The sequence below is a fragment of the Podarcis tiliguerta genome (assembly GCF_965153285.1).
Source record: "Podarcis tiliguerta genome assembly, chromosome: 11".
In the NCBI taxonomy this organism is placed as follows: Eukaryota; Metazoa; Chordata; class Lepidosauria; order Squamata; family Lacertidae; genus Podarcis; species Podarcis tiliguerta.
Genome location: NC_139544.1, coordinates 34,184,379 through 34,204,467, shown reverse-complemented (window position 1 = coordinate 34,204,467; position 20,089 = coordinate 34,184,379). Strand labels below are relative to the sequence as shown.

Below are 20,089 nucleotides of genomic sequence, written 5' to 3'. Positions count from 1 at the left end.
GGATACCACCTTTTGTGTAAATTGCTTTCAAATGAAAGGAGCTGAATAAACAACAAAATGTCCGTACTCCATCTGATAAAGGGGGTTTTAGCATCAGGGTGTTGTTTTTTGTCCAAGTGCCACAGCCTGGCTAACTAAACCACAGTAACTTATTTGTTCTGCTGAAAAAAATTAAGATCAATTTCTAAGGTACAGGAACCTAACTTGCATGGCACACAGGTACTCACTAGTAGCTCCTACTGTATGTATTTGCAGTTCAGACACAAGAGAAAAGTTATTATTAAATGTTTTTTTTTTCTATAAGGAGCAGTGAGTATTCTCCAGAGGCTCACAAAACCAGATTCCAGTTCCTTGCAGAAAAAGCACAATGAATCTAACTCCATTTCTTTTTTAACAAGCCATTGCTGCAAGAAGAGCAGTCACTTTACAGCAGGGCAAGCTACCCTGTGGTCCTCCAGATGGTGCTGGAGCAAGACTGCCATCATCCCCAAGCACTGGCTACACTGGCCAAGGCTGACGAAAACGAGTCCAACAGCACCAGAGGCCAAAGATTAGCCACCCTTCATTTCCATCTACTACCTTGTTGATAACATTTAACTCAAACTTGACACTCAGGTGCTGCCTTTACGGTTTAAACAAGGGGGGGGAGGAGCTGGAAGAGGCAATTGTTCATATAATTTGACACTGGGAGTTACATTTGTATTAAATTGCAAATAAAGTTTACTATTTATTTCCACACTCGAAGCAATGCGGCTCCCACTAACAGAATTAACAATACGTTGCCCATTTTTTAAAGTGACACAATTAAGTTTCCTAAGATTACACAATTGTTCTCTGCATGTGTGTACTGTAGAAGTCAACCTCCTGAACAAATTATTTTGTTGTGACACCGAGCTTCTTGTGCACTCTGAACATTATGGTTGCTTTTGATAAGGACAGATTATAGCGGTTAGATAGGGAACTCTTGTCATATGAATAAGAGAGTTCCTAAAGTAAATCAGAAAGGTAGGGTCCTGTGTCAATTAACTATTCTAAGCCAGTCTTCATGCCTGTAACTAATGGAATACTATCTGCCAGCCTATTGTCAGAACTATTAATGCTTTTACCTTTGACAATCTGGTTATGTTTCTGCCAGTGACCTGTATTTGATCTAGGCTAGATTTGGACCACTCTCCTTTATTTGCCTTCTTCTGACATTAAACATACTTCACTTTTGAGCTCTGCTTGTACTACATATGCTGGCATATGTATCAATCACTGAAAATTATACAAAGCAAAACAGGAATGGGGATAGAAGAACTTGGAATATTATGGTTATTCAGTAAATTAGTAACACTTTCTGATTAGGTTTAAGCCAAGGTGTTCAACTTCACATCAGAACTTTCAATAAATACAATCTTATCTATGTACAAAATACTACTAAAAGTATTTGCCTAAACATTTAGTCTTTATTAGCATTTTTATGTAGTACTTTACAATTTTGTGTATTTTCAACCCAGCCATGAATAATTAAATGCTCCGTGCACTAGCAATAACTGAAGAGAGCTGCAATTTGAAGGAGTTTCCAATTAGAGATCTTAGACTTCTTAAGATCAGTACAAAAATGTTACAAATAAAAAGTCACAATATAAAATAGCAGCTCCATGTAATGTTCAAGTTTTACTCAAAGTGACAGTTCAGTTTGCTTCGTTCTTTGATGCCTCATCAAAGTTCTCCACAAGATCTGAAAAGGAGAGTTAACAACAGTCAGGCTTTTAACACGCAAATAAACCGCACTGCCATTTCCAAGTCTTTCATCCTAAAATCCAGAGTTTGCTGAATTATAAACAAGTTATCTACCACAGAACATTAAGCATTAAAGCCCACTGGACAAGTACCCAACTATACCCATCTGTAACCTTCCAGTTTTCTGCAATCCAGCAAGTAGAAGTGAAACTTAAGCTCTATTCAGGAGTTTTAAATTTATCAGATGATGAGGGAGAGCTAAGATGAGGATCCTAGCTCTGCCCCTACCCAATCACCCTCCATTAGCCATAGGAATCAGTTCTGTAGTAAGGATCCTTTCTATGCATGTAGACTCCCTATGCGATTTAAACCTGATTTTTTTCCAGGTCTCTAAAATCACACAGGGAGCCTACATACTTCAGATGTTATACCTCAACTCATGTGGGCCAACAGGAACAGCAAGAATGAGACAGATCTAGCACACTCATCCTCACTCCTCTCTATGCATGAGGGAACAGTGGTTTTTATATTTAGCCAAAATGTACTCCGACAGGTAAACCACCACCATGTTCTCGCCATCCTCCTCCTCCTCAACCTGACAGATATCAGGTCTAAAAGATAAAGTAGGTTCTTGGGATCTGCTTGTGAACAGCCGGCACCTGGAAAGTCATTGCCCCATAGACAGGCCTATTTCAGTTTTTCTATTGTATCTCATTGTCATCAGATATCCCAGGAACAAACATAATGACTAGAAGTCAAATGTGTCCTGTGTGAGTGAAAAGGCCCTTCCACTCATACAATTTTAGCGATTTCCCCCTTCTTACTACAGCCCCTATGCACCATCCAGTAGTTCCAACCCTCTGATTTTCTGACACTGCAAAGAGAATGAGAAAATAAGGAAACCCCATTCCAGGACCAGAACTCTGCTCTGCTCTTGAAATGCAGTGTGGTACCAGCAACTAAAAAGTCAACTACCCAAATCCATTAAGGTAAGCACAGAAGAAAACACATCAAGACCTAGAGCACTAGATTTAAGCATAAACCAGAGAACTGACCATTCTTCCTGCACAGATGTATTTTGTTTCATTATTATTGTTAACTAAATGCCACAACGCTTTCTCTTCATTACCTTGTTCATTCCTCACACTCATTACTTTTGTAAAAAAATAAATGAATACTTGTTTTTACCTGGAACTTCATCGTCATCTTCCTCACCAGTAGCAAGAGGTGCTTTTCCATCCACAGCTGTAATCACAAGCAGATTAACACAAATGAGACATTTCTAAGACAGGCTTTTCCAAAACTAGCCAAATTTGCAGCAAAACACAGTAACTGATTACAACCCTGTGCCCACTTACTTGGGAGTAAGTCCCACTGAACTCAGCATGACTTATTTCTAATTATCTTGGCTTCTACTAAATGTGCTTCATCCCTAAGTACCCACTCTAGAATATCGTGCTCATCAACCACTCCCTTCCATAGTCCACAGCCTTTGTTGTTTGCTAGAATACAGCCTAAGCAGAGGACCCCAAAACAATTTTTTGACAAAGCAGAAACAAGCAGTCAAACTTCAGTCATGAAGAGGTTCCTTCAAGCAAGAAAAGGCATTAAGTCCCATAGCCATCCCTTTGAGAGGAGGAGCTTCTGAACTCATTCTCATATTCAGGGAAGTAACAAATAAAATGTTTTCGAAGAATAGCCATTTCAATCTAAGATTCTTTGAAGCACAGAATGAAGAGTACCCCATGCACCATTTGTTTCTAAATATAACAGCTGAAAATATATTTTACTTAAATATGACCTGTCCTAGCTACATGCACATATAGGTACTAATTAGCCAATTTAGCCATGGTTAAGCTTCTCAGTACTTGTTCAGGTATTTCCCTATGGGACTGGCAGAAAACAGTTTTTTCCTACCCATCCCCTCGCAAGTGAGATTCCCTCTAATGCTAGAAAATAAAACCCTTTCAATTGAGGAGGGATCCACTCTCCCTATGGTACAATCCTCTGTGGAAGGTTATATAAAGGACAACATCTGAACAGGTTATTTATTTCACTGTGAGAACTGCATTTTCCAAACCTGGGTCTCCAGCTGTTTTTGGATGACAATTCCAATCATCCTTAACCACTGGTCCTGCTAGCTAGGGATGATGGGAGTTGTAGTCCAAAAACAGCTGAATACCCAAATTTGGGAAACACTTCTTTACACCAATAATATCCTTCTTAGTATAAATCAGGGCTATGACACTATGACTAAGCAGCTTTGATATCATGTCTTGTTTCTGAAAAGCAACTGGCTGTCCCAACCACCAGCAACAGTAGCACACACACATCAAATGAAATTAGATGGGCTGGTATTTTCTGTGGCTTCTCTAAGAGAGGTCACTCCTGTGGACACCCAAAGCCAAAAAGAACATTATAAAGCAAGCAAGCAAACACTGCAAGCCCCATGTTGGTGCAATAATTTTAATTCTCAGAGTGAGTCTTCCAAGTTCTACTCACGTTGTTTGGGCAGAGCCTCTGCTAGTCTCCTCAAGCTGGTCAGACTGTCAGCACCAAGCTGGTTTAAGATGCTAGGCAGCATTTCAGTCAGCTGCTTTGTCTCAGCATGGCCTGTGATTGTGAAAGTGTTAGCTGCTAAAGATGCTTGAACTTTAGGGTTGTTGAAGTGGATGACAGTGCCCTGGTTGGTAAACATGTTCACCTGCAAAGCAACACAATTTTTTTTGAGCAAGCCAACTTTTGAAATCACAATGAACTTTAATACGAAAACTACAGTGATAATATTCTCAAATGAGTTAAAACCAGTACTTCTCAGAAAAAAGAATTTATGAAAGCACCATAAAAACAAAAAAAGTAGTTACCTCTTCAATACCAGAGATGTTATTTACTCCAAGTTTCTTTAATGAAAACTGAAGCTTCTTGTCATCTGCTGTTGCCGTTCTGTGAACCACCTTCTTCTTTCTACGGGCAGTACCCTAGGAATAAGGAGACTAAATGTTAAGTCCTCTCAAAATGTACGAATTCCAAGTAGCAAAATGGCATGCAACTCTATTCCTGGCTGTAACATAATAAAAATGTCTATTTCAGAAGCTAGGTAACAATACCAAACTGGCTACTAAAGAGAAGTGAATGACCACTAACGAACTAATTTCTGTGCGCAGGAATTATGAAAGCAAAGCCTAAAATAGATATTTGTCTGGTGGCCTCTGGCAAGCAAGAATCTACCCCCAGAAAGCAAGCAGAGTAGCTTTCAAACACTCAAGAGTCACTTACTATTTTCTAAAGCAAGCAACATCCCACAAAAGAGCAGCACAAGTATATCTAGGCAAATACCTTAAAAAATATTTCTTGGATAGCAGGGAATTGTTTCTACAGATTTTGCTGCAACACCAAATTAAGATTAGTTTTGTTTTGTTTTTCATTTTTGGTCATTTTCTTTAATCTGAATAATTTAACTGAGCAGATGTCTGGCTGGAGGCGGGAACACAAACATTCTCCAGAGAAAAAAAGAATTAAGCATAACCGTCGCCACACACTCTAGGCTTGTTTGTTTACTAACAACAGAATGTGTCTCATATACCACAGTCCAGAATTAGAAGATAAAGAGACAAATGTCAGCACAAGTCATCTTCAAGAACTTTTAGGAAAATTTTCAAGAAGTTACATCTGAGGTAAAGTTATGTTGCCCATAAATATTTGCCAGAACAGGTTGTCATGTTTACTACCTAAGCAAATACAGGTTAACTGTTAAGAATAAAATCATGGCTTTGCTATAGCTAATAAAAATTTTGGAAATTTTAATGTTAGTGCAAGCATAAGAAAATAGAAATTACTTTAAATAGAACAAAACCAACAAGATCTGTAGGTTGATGCATTTTTAAGCCTCACAATAGTAATTACTTGTACTATTTTTTAAAGGCTAAGCTTGTTTTACTTCAATTACATTGACAGACACCTTAAAGTAGTTAGCATAATGAAAATTATAGGTTCCAGCAGTAAGGCACTTATGTTCAGACCTGAAATTCCACTGGCTCCACCTTGATTAAAGATAGGTTTCTGATGCAAGTTGTACATAATAAAAGCTGACAAAAGTATTAGGTAAAAAACTGGTGGCTGTATATACATTAGGTAGTTTAAATCTTTACAGCAGAATCCCAAGCATGTTTCCTCAAAAGCCAAGTCTGAGTTCACTCTCAAGCCATGTGTTTCATACTGCAGCCTTGTAAATTACAGGAAATTTTGCTGTTACACAAAATCCTATGGCAATCCTACACCATGAGTAAAAGCATTTTCATCTGCCAGCCTTTTACCAAACTTATCAACATCAATATTTGAACACAGTTACATTCTTTGTGCTCGTTCAGGCATTAGTAATATTGTGAAGAGTGTGCATTAGAAGAGCTATTATGTTTAAAGTCAGCTAACTAATCAAACATTTAAGAACTAGTTATTTTGTTATTTCTTACTACCACCCTCCCTAGGGAAAACAGCTTCTTCCGTCTCTTTTTGTTATCCTTACAAGCATCCTTCGATACAGTTTAAACTAAAGGGTGGTAAGTGGCCCAGATGCACCCAGTGAGCTTCACAGCTGTGTAAAAATTTAATACATGTCTCTCTGTGTCAAGTCCTGCATGCTAACCATTACTCTACATTAATTCATCAACAGCGTTATGAGTTTGGGGTGGAGGGAAGTAGCTGAGTTCCTGTATGCGAAATCCTCTCTAAACCCTAGATCCAGGAAGTGTTGAAATATAAACCAGGTTAGCTTCCTGTGTTGAGGCGAGCACCTGAGTGATGTGTCATTAAGAGAACAAAGGAAATGGGGCTCTATGTAAGACAACAAATGGGTGGGGCCCCAACCTCAACTCAGATAGTTAGAAGGGAAAAGCTTGAGTTGAGAGTTTGCAGAGATGTGACCTACAGGAAAAAGCAGCTAGTTAGAGAGAGAGTCGGAGAGCAATGTCTGATGACTGTTTTAACTCCAAGGTGCAGCTATGGGAGAAACAGGACTCCTTTGGGTCGCTGATGCTGTTAACCTCTTCATCATAGGGGCAGTCTCTATACATGTGTAAAAAAACCATCTATCATAAAGATGCCACAGTCTCCGCTATGCGCCCCAGTTCCAAAAGGAAACACAGACCTTCAGTAAGTGCCTGGAACCCCTGAAATCTCTCTGAGATTGGGGTGGGATGCAACGATATATTACATATGCCTAAGTTCGGGTATAACCTCCTCTTCCCCTCCAAGCAACAACAAAATCCTAATTGTCTTCCTCAAAATACAGGCTACAGAAAAACTGTAAAAACATAAATGCAGCGTTGCTAGATAATAGTAATAATAATAGGCCTGTACAAGTACTGTAAAATGCAGCAGCCGCAGCCAAGGTGAAAGGAAACACGAATTTTGGAGAGGCAGCGAAGATGAAACGAGGCCACCTTACCTTCCCACCGATGCGCACTTGAGCTTGCAGCTTAGCTAGTTTTTCTTGATTCATGATAGTTTCTTTCATCTAAGGGAAGAAGAACAGCCGTGAGGCGATTAGGCGGGCGACACCCAACCAAAGAGGGCGGAGAGGGCCCGATGAGCCCGGTTCTCGTGGCGGGCGGCGCCCCCGAAGCCTCCTCACCCTCTTGGGCCCAGGCGAGGGAAGAGAGGCCTCGCCTCACCCTCGGCCGGGCTCCGGCCGTGAGGAGCTTTCTGAGCTGAGGCAGGCAGCCTGCGCCACCGCGAGGAATGGCCTTCAAGCCAGAGCAGCCGCTAGGCCGAAAGGGGACCCAAGACACCCCCCGGAGGCCTGGAGAGAGACGGGCGCACGCAGAACCCAGGGCCCGCGGCTTCTTCCCGGCTCAAAGGCCTCAGAGGGCTCCTTCCAGGCGCACCTGCGGCCGCTGCTCCCACCTCCAGGCCTGCCTATCTCCCTCCCCCCACCTTCCTCGGGTGTTTGTTCCTTTGTACCTTCTCAGAAGGAAGCGGCCCGACCTGGGCAGGGCGAGGAGCTGAAGGGCTGCGGCCGGGAAAGCGCGGAGCCTGATGCGCGCACGCGGAAAAGGAACGAAGATGGCCGCCGGAAAGGAAAACAGGAGGCGGCAGCGGCGCCGTCGTGACGAAAGCAAGACGTCCTTACGCGCTCGCGCACGAAGAACCCCAGCGTTCGATGCGCATCCTCCGGAGTCTGAGCTTTAGCGCGCGTGCGCGAGCGTAGTTAGCGCTCCTCTCTGCTCCCGCCTTCAGGAGGGAGCAGGCAGGCAGGGCGGTGTGGCGCGTGGCTCCCGGGGGCCAGAAGGAAGCGAAGGTCCTGGTCGTGGCTCAGCTTGGCTGTGGATTGCCGCCGCGCCGCCCAGAAAAACAACGACTGGTCGTGGCATATCGTGGTGTTAAACAGATTTGATCAAAGAGCTTCTATGAATGGTTACAATCTTTGGATTTGAAAAACAGTTAAATTTACCTTTTCAAAGATGGGTGCTTATTTTTATATGTTTCATTGCAAATATTGTGTGCGTGTGTGTTTTAAATTCTGTTTTCCCTCTGATTATTTGCAGGGGTGCATGATTGAGTTATTCTTGGTTGGTTGGTTTTTATTATGTATTTTGTGATTTTATCCTGTGAACCGCCCTGAGACCTGTGGGTATAGGGTGGCATATAAATTTAATAAATAAACAAATTACTACTACTATTAGGAAAACCAGTGAAACTGGTCACCTAGCCTACCTATTTATTGTGAAGGCCATCTAGTTCTTATTGAGAGGTTTCTGTGTTAATAGAGCACAATTGAAGTATTTACATAATTAACTTTCTGTCTACTTTTCTGTTTTATATATCTATACAGTTTAATGTCTTTACTACAGCAGGGTTCAGAATGCTCCAGAATTAATACATTTGTTTATCCTCCAGGAAGCACAAGGCATTTGCACAGGCATTTTTTTTTCAGCCAGAACTCACTGGAACTCAGTTACAGCACCTCTCAGGTGGACACCATTGCCCATTATAAGAGCACAAGGGTTCCGGCAGCCCCTCTTTTTCTTGAAAAATAGGCCTGGCACATAGCTGCCAACTTACAGATTTGAAAATAAGGGACCGGCAGCCTCGAAAATAAGGGATCGGCAGCCAAAATAAGGGATTTTAATCAACCAGCGGAAATATGAAGTTAAAAGGGACCAGATAATTTTGGAGAGCAGCTCCGGATTTTAGCCCTTCGTTTCCAGAGGTTGCTGCTCAAGACACCAGCTGATGAAACACTGCAATTAAATAACTACAAGCAGCAACCACTTTTCACTCAAAACGAAGTCCAAGCTACGAAGATGCTGCTGCGGTTCTGTATCTTTTCTCTCGTGCTCCATCTGCAGCTCTCAGCTCCATCAGGAGGAAGGGGGGGGAGGAATAGTGCCTGAAGTAAACCCGCAGAGCAGACCAGCTATGTTAGTCTACCACTACAAATCTATGGGAGAAGCGCTTGCGGTCCTTCCTCCACTTTCCCCCTCTATGGTTAGCCCTTGGAACACCTGCCCGCGCCTCCTCCTCCTTTCTCTATGGTTGCCCTCGCTTTCCTCTCAAGGCTCCTCAGCAATTCATAGGCCACACCACGCTGCCCATCTCATCCAGGTCCTTTGGCGGTGCAGCTGCAGTACGGCCTAGCGGGAGCGGTGGCGACTGGCAGAGGGGAGGCCCCGGGCAGAGAAGCTCAGTTCGGCGGCCGCGAGGAGGATGGCGGCGGGAGGGCCCGAGGCTCCTGCCACTCCTGGTGGGGAGGGGCTCCTGGGGGCCAAGGCTGGTGAGAGGAGGCTGGAGGGGGGTGGGCCGGGCAGCCAAGCAACACAGTTGGAGCCTCCCTCCTCCCTGGCTGGCAGGGAGGGAGGGAGAGGAGCTGCTTCCTTTGAAACTCAGGAAATTTAAGGGACATCATCAATAAGGGACAGCAGCAGTACATGGTGCTGGGATAAGGGAGTTTCCCACCAAATAAGGGACGGTTGACAGCTATGGTCTGGCATTGCACATGGTTCCTGCCCTGCCCATTTAACCCTCACAATAATCCTGTGCGGGTGGGTTAGGCTGAGAGAGAATGACTGGTCCCATATTGCTCACTCAGCTTCATAGCCTAGTGGGGATTTGAACCTGAGTCCTGTGGCATTTGAGGTGCCTTGGATAGTTGTAATGTCTTTGGTGTCTCATATATCACCACCTTGAGTTAGAATTTCATCCCAGTGGTAAACTGATTCACACCACACAGACCTAAGTTGCAATAAATGAAAGTGATTGTTGGCATCATCATCAAGAGCTTTAATCAAAGCAATTGTCAGAACTCTTAGAGCTAAAGGTAAAATCAGTTCAGTCCACATGCACACTTTTTAAATATTTCCTATGGAAAAAGAGCTCCATGCAAGAAAAAAATAGGCGCAGCAATAAGCAAGCTGAACCTTCTTCCCTGATACTCACTTTTTTCCTTGCAGGGAGAGTTGGGAAGGCAGAAACACCTGGCAGCCCAGCATTACATCCAGAAGTAGTGCAGTCTACTAGATCATATTAGGATCTGCCCCCCCTTTCTTGTGCATGCTGAGGACAGCTCTCGAGGGTACAGGAATGTGGCTGAGTTACAAACTCACAAACAAAAACATTAGCCAGAATCACCAGATGCAAAAAGTACAGTACTAATGAGATGCAATCCAACACTGGTACAACAGTTCTTAGTTCCTATTTGAGTTTCTCTTTTCCTTATATAAACATAAGATGCAAGTAACAATATCTACCAAGTGTTTCTGAAATGCTTATTTGCAAGCTAATTTCTGTGGAAAATAAATAGTACTTTCAGTGAAATGCACTCAGACTTGGAATGACTTCCAGACACAAGCATCAAACATGAATCATCTATGTATTAATGTTCCATACAGATAATCAAATGCACCTTTGGTTACCAGATGTTGATGGCAAACAAGGGAGTGCATATCTCCATCCTATTCCTCTTTTGGGTTTCCTAGGAGTATCTGAACAGCATTGCTGGAACTTTGACCCTAATCCTACAAAGCAATTAAAACTACTTGGACTATCTTTATCTTATGACCTGAAAACTTTGTTTTCTTTTACTTACTATGAGCATCTTCCCACACTGTGAGTAAAACTTCGTAGGACCATCAGGGCCTGCATAAAATGGCCTCACAACATAATTCTATGCATGTCTATTCAGGAGTAGATCCATGGGGTGGGGTGCATTAAGTGCTTGAAATTCTACATGTTTTTGTAACTTGATTGTGTGTCAGTTTGTACATGTGTTCATGGTTAGGGTTGGCTGTGGTTGGGGGTTCCCAGGAAACTTAATAGGGAAGCAAGATCGGCTGGGCCTCCTCAGGTTGTATATATGTGTAAATAAAACCATTTATCCTTAAGACACCACAGTCTCTATTGACCTTCTGTTCAAGGAAACCAAACCCTGGAACCATTGGAGTCTCTTGCTGGTAGGAGATTAGGGTGTGGACAGCAATAAAAGGTAAAGGACCCCTGAGGGATGCGGGTGGCGCTGTGGGTTAAACCACAGAGCCTAGGACTTTTCAATCAGAAGGTTGGCAGTTCGAATCCCCGCCACGGGGTGAGCTCCCATTGCTCGGTCCCTGCTCCTGCCAACCTAGCAGTTCGAAAGCACATCAAAGTGCAAGTAGATAAATAGGTACCGCTCTGGCAGGAAGGTAAACGGCGTTTCCGTGCGCTGCTCTGGTTCGCCAGAAGTGGCTTAGTCATGCTGGCCACATGACCCGGAAGCTGTACGCCGGCTCCCTCGGCCAATAAAGCGAGATGAGCGCCGCAACCCCAGAGTCGGTCACGCCTGGACCTAGTGGTCAGGGGTCTCTTTACCTTTAAAGGACCCCTGACAGTTAAGTCCATTCAGTTAAGTCCGAACAGCTATGGGGTTGCTGTGCTCATCTCGCTTTGCTGGCCGAGGAAGCCGGCGTTTGTCTGCAGACAGTTTTTCCGGGTCATGTGGGTGGCTTTCAAACAGCTAGGTTGGCAGCAGCTGGGACCGAACAATGAGAGCTCACTCCGTCACAGGGATTCGAACTGCTGACCTTCCGATCGGCAAGCCCTAGGCTCAGTGGTTTAGACCACAGTGCCACCCACGTCCCGTGGACAGCAATACTTTATGCAAAAAGAATGGAGTCAGCATACTATGAAGGACTGGTTGGATATTTATGGGACTACTACACTCTCGTGGCAAACTTAACATATTCAAGAAGAAAAACAGGGTTGGAACACATTTAATGAAGTATTGCGGAAGAAGTAAACCCCAATATGCTATACTGTTTTTCGTCAGTTTGTAACATTTTTATATGCAGTAGGTTGGAAATTAGAGAAATTAAGTTAACTTTTCTGCTTTGATAACTCCTGTGAAATAATTGCTTGTAAACTTTGTGAAAACTGGAATGTCCTACTTTGTTTCTGCATTTCTATTAATAAGAAAATAATGTAGCTCACATACCTAAGGATGAAGGAATAGGAAGCAAGTCAAAAGAAGAGACAAGGACTCTGTTGTCCAAATGTTTCATCACCATGTTGCAGGAGGCGTTTGCATGCATTCTTCCTCCAATGACTTCTCCCCCCCCCCCCCAAAAAAAGCCCCACATATTTTATCCTCACAACAACCTTGTAAGGTAGGGGGGGCTAGCCAGGTTTTTTGCCCTGGGTGAAGCCTCCAGAGGTTCCCCCTTGCGTGGGAGGGTGCCAAACTGAGTCTTTGACCCGCGTGAAATAAAGCCTCGTTTCGCCCCTGGTTTACGCATGAATATAGTGTTTGGCTGAGGGCAGAATTGACCATCTCCTATTCCAACGCTCTAAACACCACACCACTCTGACTCCAATATGCTAGGCAAGCTCTCGGGTTACACTCCCGGACTAACTCCCATCGTGCGTCTGGATAGGCTGACAGAAGCAAAACGGTTTTCAACAGGCGTCGAAAGCCTGCCGTGCGGACGCCTGATGGCCATGCTTTTTAATGTCTGACTTGCATCTGCCCTAGGAGAGACCGGTCAAGTTTCACGCAGCAGCCCGTCGCTCCCTGCGGGCCCGTGGCCTCTAGATGGCGCTCTTCACCTGCTAGGTCGGACCTTCGGAAAAAAATAAGGGGGAAAAGAGATTTGCTGAGCAAGGAGGGAAGGCGGGTAATTGCGCAAGACAACCACTAGAGGGAGGATGCAAGATCACTCGCAAGGTACCGTCTGAAGCAATCAAAGATTTAGCCCAGAGGCCATGACGACGCTGCTCCCTTCCTTGCGCGGGGAGTTTTTGGAGAGCCTGGCAGTGCCCTCCTTTGGGCAGCGGGGCTTTCCCCGTCTCTCCACACTCCCGCCTCCCCCTCTGCGCGCCCCTCTCCTGGCGGGTGGCCTTGGGTGTTTGCCTCGCCTCCCCCACCGAGGTTTTGGAGGAAGGGTGAGAGACAGATGTGATCGATGAGCTACAACAGGGAGCCCCAAAGCAGCCTTCCTGGAGCTCTCCGGATGCTTTGGACTACAACTCCCATGATCCCCAGCCGCTGGTGGGGTTGTAGTCCAAAACTCTTGGCGGGCGCCCGGTTGGCAAAAGCGGCTCTCCAGCCGCATTTAACAGCTGGAGAGCTTTGCTAAAGCAACACAACCTTCTCCTCCCCAGAAATACGACCTGGGGTGAGATCAGGCTTGACCTAAAAGCAGGCAGCTTTCCAAAGGAAATGGGCTGAATTTCTGTCTCTGATTGACTGAGGGCCTTTGGTGGGTTTCCCCTGATCGCTCAGTATTTTAATCTTGGCTATTCTTCTTTGGTGTTTAGGCTGCGATCCTAAGCACGCTTACTTGGAGGGATGTTTTGCTGAAATCGGTGAGGTTCGTGCCCAATTAAATGCTTTCAGGTTGAGGCTACGATGATGGGACTTACGCCTGCCTGGCTCTCTTAGACATCTTCCACTTCCAGGGGAACCTTTTCAAGTCTCAGCGATGTGAATAAGTTCAGGCTTCACTCTCAGGCGGTAAAGCTGAGACCGGCTTGCTTGCTTGGGTGTAAGTCCTACTGATTGCAATGCGACTTACTTTCCAAGCAAATATGCACCCGCTTCCATCCCAATTTAGATACATTCTTCATTTGCATTTAAAGACTTTGGTATAGTCTCCTTCTGCAGTTACTTAGCACCCCATAATATCAGACATTTCCAACTAAATGCTTCTAAGTCTGCTTTCTCACAGGTCACCTAATTCCAACCTAAACGCTCAAACATTCGGAAAAGTGAAATAATCATCATCATCACTGTAGAAGACTTTTCAACTTGATAGATCTCTTTTTAAAAAGCTGTATAAGAAGGAAATAAACGTCTTGCTTTCTTACTCATCCTAAATAGCTATAAATTGTTCGTTTCTCCATGCCCGCCTCCTTGTGAGAGTAGATGTTTTAATCTAAAATATTTGGTGATAAAACTAGTTGTCAAACAAGCCTGAGTAGAAAGACCTGATGTTAAAGACCCGCTCGGTTAAGATATGTGGGACTTTCGCCCCCGACTTTCGTGACATCTGTTAATTCTTAACTGTATTTTGACAGCCTGAGTTCTGGCTGATCTTAAGGCCAGGCTACAGGCGTAATTTGCAGTGAAATCAGTGGGACACGAACGTCCCATGTTTCTAGGCCCATTGCTTTGGGGAGGGGGGAATCCCACAACTTAGATGGCTCCAAATTATAGTGTTGTAAACCGCCTGGGACACTTTTGCGAAAGAGCGGGACTTCTGTCTTTTCACTCATTTGCTAAATAGCTTCAGCGCATCTTCTTTCTACAGAAAATAGTTAGGCTTCCCGGTACGAGGGCAGCATTTCACTTCAGGAACCTTTGGTCATACGATAAGGGGCGGTAGGAATATGTGGGAAAGTTTCCTATCATTATATTTTATTCAGGATAAACTCTTTATATGCGAAACTATCACACACACACCCCAAAAATATGGCAAATGATTGTGCTGTGCGGGTAGTATTGTATTCAGTGTTATGTAAATAATGTTCTGATTTAAAAGAAACGTGTTACATATGTTAGTTATTTTTTGAGAAAACCTGAATAATCCCGTGTGGCCATTATACACACACACACACCCCTCTCGTGTGATAAATTATTCATTAAATCCCCCAAACAAACCATATTTTAAATCACCCTTAATGGACCGTGCAGCATTAAGAACAGTGAAGCAGCTTTAATTTCTGAAGCACCTCTGGTCGGAAGTAAAAGTTGCAAGGAAATAAATAAGATTTTCCGAGAGGTTTGTTCTAGGTCCTGAACTTTAGGATGCCGGTGACGATCAGGTTGCTTCACCCAGCAGGAAAAATTCGCGGGGGAAAATGAAGCCGGCTCATCTTGCCTTCCCTCAAAGGAATGACAATATCAGGCGCTCTCTGCTCTCCCAAACCTGTTCTGGCGGACTCTCTTTTATTCCATTGGAATTTCTGAGGGAATTCATTTAGGATCAGAGTGCCGAGCTCTTATTTTGAAATCCTTCTATTGCGTTGTTTTGCTTTCACTTCGGTGTAAAATTGTGTGTGTGTGTGTGTGTGTGTGTGTGTGTGTGTGTAAACCAAATACTTTCATGTGCTTCACATAAATAGGATCTTATTCATCTCCCACATTCTCCGTTTAATTTTCTTTTCTTCAGTTTGGAACATTTCTAGCTTCGAATCCCCGTCATCTGTTTGTGCGGGGAAATCATTTGTTATTCTTTAAGAGCGGTTTCTTTCGGAACAACAAGCCCTCGGGAAGTTCTCCCGCGCACGCCCCCTCCTTGAAATGAATGGGGAGCGTTGCTTGCGCAGGAGAACTCCCCGCAGAATCGTGTCCTTCGGCTGCCTATGCGGAGGACCAAGCTTGGAAAAGTTCTTGACGAATTTCACTGGAATTATTTACACACGATCACTTAAGGGGACTGGGAGCAACCTTTCAAATGGATGCTGTGGTCCCCCCAGAAATCAGTTCCGCGGCGATTTGTTGCAGGACCTAAAACCTTTTCTCCCTGGTGTGTTTGCGTGCGCCTTCCTCACTTTCCTCGACAGCAAGCGTGTAGCTGCAGCCCTTGAAGCGACGAGGCTTGGCTCGCACCAGCGCACCGGAGACGCAGACGGCAGTCCCCGGTTCCCCGGCGTAAACTCAGTTCGGCAGGAGGAGGACAGGCTTCTGACGGCACTCCGTCCAGCTTCCCAGGACCAGGAAACCCGCTTGTCCAGTCCAGGGGTGCACCTCCGCGGGGCCGCCTCCTGCCCGCCTCCTCCTCGCCAGCTGCGTTACGCAGGGCGAGCCTGGAGACCTCTCTCACCTCGGTCAGATCGAGCGTTTTCTCTTTCTCTGGGGGGAAGGTCGTATAGTGTCGGTGAGGTCCTGGCGTTCCAAAGGCGGATATAATAATAATAATAATAATAATAATAATAATAATAATAATAAGTATACCCCGCCCATCTGGCTGAGTTTCCCCAGCCACTCTGGGTGGCTTGGCTCCCAACAGAATATTCAAAACGCAATAAAACATCAAACATTAAAAACTTCCCTAAACAGGGCTGCCTTCAGAGGTCTTCTAAAAGTCAGATAGTTGTTTACTTCCTTGACATCTGACGGGAAGGCATTCCACAGGGCGGGGGCCACTACCGAGAAGGCCCTCTGCCTGGTTCCCTGTAACCTCACTTCTCGCAATGAGGGAACCGCCAGAAGGCCCTCGGCGCTGGACCTCAGTGTCCGTGCTGAACGATGGGGGTGGAGACGCTTCTTCAGGTATACAGGACCTGTATATTAGACACACACACCCCTTTCCAAGCCAGAAAGGTCCGTCGAGGTGGAGCTGGGTCGTGAAACGGGAGATCAAGGCTGACTGGGAAGCAGTAGCCCGCTGGAGATGGAAGGGCTGCCTCTGCCGGCTCCCTCGGCCACCCCTAAAGCTCAACAATGGGGCTATTCAAGGCGCGAAATGGGCGCTTATTTATTTATTTGCTCTCCTCTCCCGCTCGCAATTCCGAGTCTCTTTCTCCCCCCCCCCCGCACGCCTCTTTTCTTTTTTTATTCCTGGAATGTTTTCTCAGCGGCGGCTCTGACGTTTCCAACCACGTGACGGCCCCCTCCTGGGCGGGTGGGCAGGAGGAAAGGCCGCCCCCTTTCGGCCTCAGCCCGGGCGCTGCCAAGATCTTGCTCAAGACTTCGCGGGCGCCGCCCGCTCCTCCTCCTCCTCCTCTTCCCCCCACCCCGTCCCCGCCCGCCTCGCCCGCCGCTCTCCCTCCCCAATAGTAGTCGCTCTCCCTTTCCCACCCTGGACCCATTCATGTCTGAGGGAGGCGGAGGCGGCGGCGGCGGCGGCAGCAGCAGCAAGCGAGCGCCTTCTCCTCAGGAGGACGACGAGGAAGAGGGCAGCGCCGAGGTGGTGCCCAGCTGGGGAGCCTCGTCGCCGCCGGCCTCGCTCGCGCCGCTGTCTTCTCCGGCCGTGGCGTGAAGGCGGGAGCGCGGGCGGGCGGGCCGGCGGGGGGCGAAGCGTGTGAGCCCAGCCGGGGCGCCCTCCCCTCGCCGCCCCGCCAGCCTTGTGCCAGGCAGCCCCCTCCTCCCATGCCCGGCTGCGCCCCGCGATGACTCTGAGCGCGGAGATGTCCGAGGCCGCGTCCGCCTTGGCTGAGGAGACAGACATCGACGTGGTGGGCGAGGGGGACGACGACGACGACGAGGGAGACGACGAGGACGACGAGGACGACGACGACGAGCCCCTCCGCCGCCGGCCTTACGAGGAGGACGAGGACGAGGAGGCCGCCTCGCTGCCTGAGGCGCCCGGGGCGCGCGGGCCAGGAGGAGAGTCCCCCGGCTCCGGGTCGCCTTCCTCCTCCTCGTCGTCGTCGCCTTCCTCCTCCTCCTCCTCTTCTTCTTCCCCTCAGGGCTCTTTCCGAGGCGCCTCAGGGGGCGCCGGCGTCTCGGCGGGCGCCAAGAACAGCCTGGTGAAGCCGCCTTACTCGTACATCGCCCTCATCACCATGGCCATCCTGCAGAGCGCCAAGAAGCGCCTGACGCTGAGCGAGATCTGCGAGTTCATCAGCGCCCGCTTCCCCTACTACCGCGAGAAGTTCCCCGCGTGGCAGAACTCCATCCGACACAACCTGTCGCTCAACGACTGCTTCGTCAAGATCCCGCGCGAGCCGGGCAACCCGGGCAAGGGCAACTACTGGACGCTGGACCCGGAGTCGGCCGACATGTTCGACAACGGCTCCTTCCTGCGCCGCAGGAAGCGCTTCAAGAGGCAGCCGATGCTGCAGCCGCCCGACCTGCTCCTCAGGGGGCTCGAGCCCGCCGCCGCCGCCGCAGCCGCCTTCCTCCAAGCGGCGCAGCAACACCCCAACCAGGCGCCTCCTCCGCCGCCGCCACCGCGGCAGCAGCAGCACCCGCCGCCCGCGCCTCCGCCGCCGCCTGCCCCCTTCGCTTACGGGCCCTATAGCTGCGCCTACGGCCTGCAGCTGCCGCCTTACCCGCCTCCCTCGGCTCTCTTCGCCTTCCAGCCCCAGGCGCGGCCGCCGCCTCCTCCGGCCGCCGGGCCCGTCCTGCCGGCCGCGCCGCCCGCGCTGCTGCCTCCCGCTGCTGCGTCTCCTGCGGCGGACCTGGCCAGGACTACCAGCTTCGGCTACCCGGCGCAGCTCAGCCCGTCTCTCGCGGCCTCCTTGCAGGCGGCGGCCGCCAAGAGCAGCTCCGCGCTGGCCAGGTCGCCTTTCTCCATCGAGAGCATCATCGGCGGCGCCGGCGGCGGAGGCTTGAGTCCCCTGGCCGCCAGCAGCTGCGCCTCGCAGGCGGCCGTCCTGCCGGTCCTGGCCAGGTCCCTGATGGCCTCGTCGCCTGCGCTCGCCTCGCCGCCGCCTCCATCGTCTTCCGTGGCCGCCTCGCTGGGGACTCTGCACCAAGGGGCAGCCTTGGCCAACGTCGAGAACTTTACTGCTAGGATTTCCAATTGTTAAAAACAAAACACACAAAACTGTCTTGCCGAAGGTAGGAACCAGTGGGGCTGTTTCTGCTGTTTTTTTCCCGGCTAAAGAAGGCAAAGAAACTTTTCTATTTTTTATTTAGGCCATATTTTGTTTGTTTGTTTTGTCTTTCGGCCCACCTGGCTCGGTCCTCTTCAGTACCTCCTATTTATGCAAAGCCATTTCGATATGCTGCATAGGCAGAAAGATTAAATGGCAAAGAAGTAGCCCTTAATTCTTTCCTTTAACAGACGCGCGCATTCTAAATAAATCATTCCAAGGCAGAGATTGCCGGGTCCAAGGATTAAATTAAATTACAGCTAAACTACAACAATTCCCCCCCCCCCAAAAAATAACGATGAATAGGAGTAAGGGGGGACGACAAAAAGAAGCTTTACCCATCTTCTTTCATTGTAGTTCACTTGTCTTATGTACTTTTATATATGAAAAAAAAATTAACATGTTTACACAGAAGAAAGTCGAGATTATCAATTCTTATTTTAACCTGTGTTTGTTTTTTGTATCATAATAGGCTTGTGGAGTTTTTCTTTTTTTTTTATACTTTGTGCATATTCTTTACCAGGAATATTGTTAAAATTACTGCCGAGTATTATTGTACCATTCTAATTGTAAAACAAAAACAACAAAAAACCACTTTTTTTTTACACATTTTTGAAAATAAAGCAATAAATTTTCAACAAAATTAATTCCACAATTGGCTTTAGACCTTCAACTATTTAGTGCTTTGCCCTATGAACTTCTAACCTATAATTATGATCCTGGGAATAGGATTTTTTTAAAAAAAATTAAATCCAGGGTAGATTAATAATCTGTGGTTGAAAAGAAAGAGTGCAAAATGTTATTCCACCAAATAATTAACTCAGAAGAATCCTCCACAGTCTAGCAATGCTGGAGGGCTCCCCTTTTACTTAAAAAAGAACCCCACCCCTTCATTTAATGTTGTACCCCATATTGCTCAATGGGACTGGTACCCTAAACATGCGGGTTTAGTAGGAAGAAAGTTTTCCTTTGCTTTCAGTTGGGCTTCTAAATAGGTACTCAGGATCGCGGCCATCTTGAAAATTCTCTCTGGGGAAGTTCAGCTGGAATTAAGGGGACTTGCTTTCTAGTCAGACATGACGCCAACCAGCTTAAATTCTGGACCGTATTAAACTTCCCTCACTCATGGAACCTGGTTTAGGAACTGCTATGGTATTCCAAACAGTGTTAATACGATTTTCAAGCCTTCACAAATAAATTTTAAAAATACCTGGGTAAACCCGAGCAATGACTAACCAAAGAAAACAAAGTAACTGTTTTGGTGATGGATAATTTCAGCCTTCTGCAGGCTATAATCTTCTATAAATACACCTTTTTTGTATTTGAATCAAATAAATGTAGATTCTTTTAAGAA

At 46.7% G+C, this 20,089-nt stretch overlaps 2 protein-coding genes across 2 annotated transcripts; one reads left to right on the top strand and one right to left on the bottom strand.

Annotated features, from left to right (window-relative positions):
* Positions 1-1,428: 1,428 nt before the first annotated feature.
* On the bottom strand, positions 1,429-9,248 carry BTF3 (basic transcription factor 3). Its single transcript, XM_083404453.1, has 6 exons — positions 7,684-9,248; positions 7,169-7,237; positions 4,590-4,703; positions 4,228-4,429; positions 2,914-2,970; positions 1,429-1,723 (listed from the first exon to the last, which is right to left on the bottom strand). The coding sequence occupies exons 2-6, from the start codon at positions 7,235-7,237 to the stop codon at positions 1,677-1,679; spliced, it is 489 nt and encodes a 162-aa protein (XP_083260579.1). The 5' UTR covers positions 7,684-9,248; the 3' UTR covers positions 1,429-1,676.
* A 7,563-nt stretch (positions 9,249-16,811) lies between these two features.
* On the top strand, positions 16,812-20,089 carry FOXD1 (forkhead box D1). The gene has a single exon (XM_083404525.1). It carries the CDS (start codon positions 17,305-17,307, stop codon positions 18,667-18,669), a length of 1,365 nt encoding a protein of 454 aa, XP_083260651.1. The 5' UTR covers positions 16,812-17,304; the 3' UTR covers positions 18,670-20,089.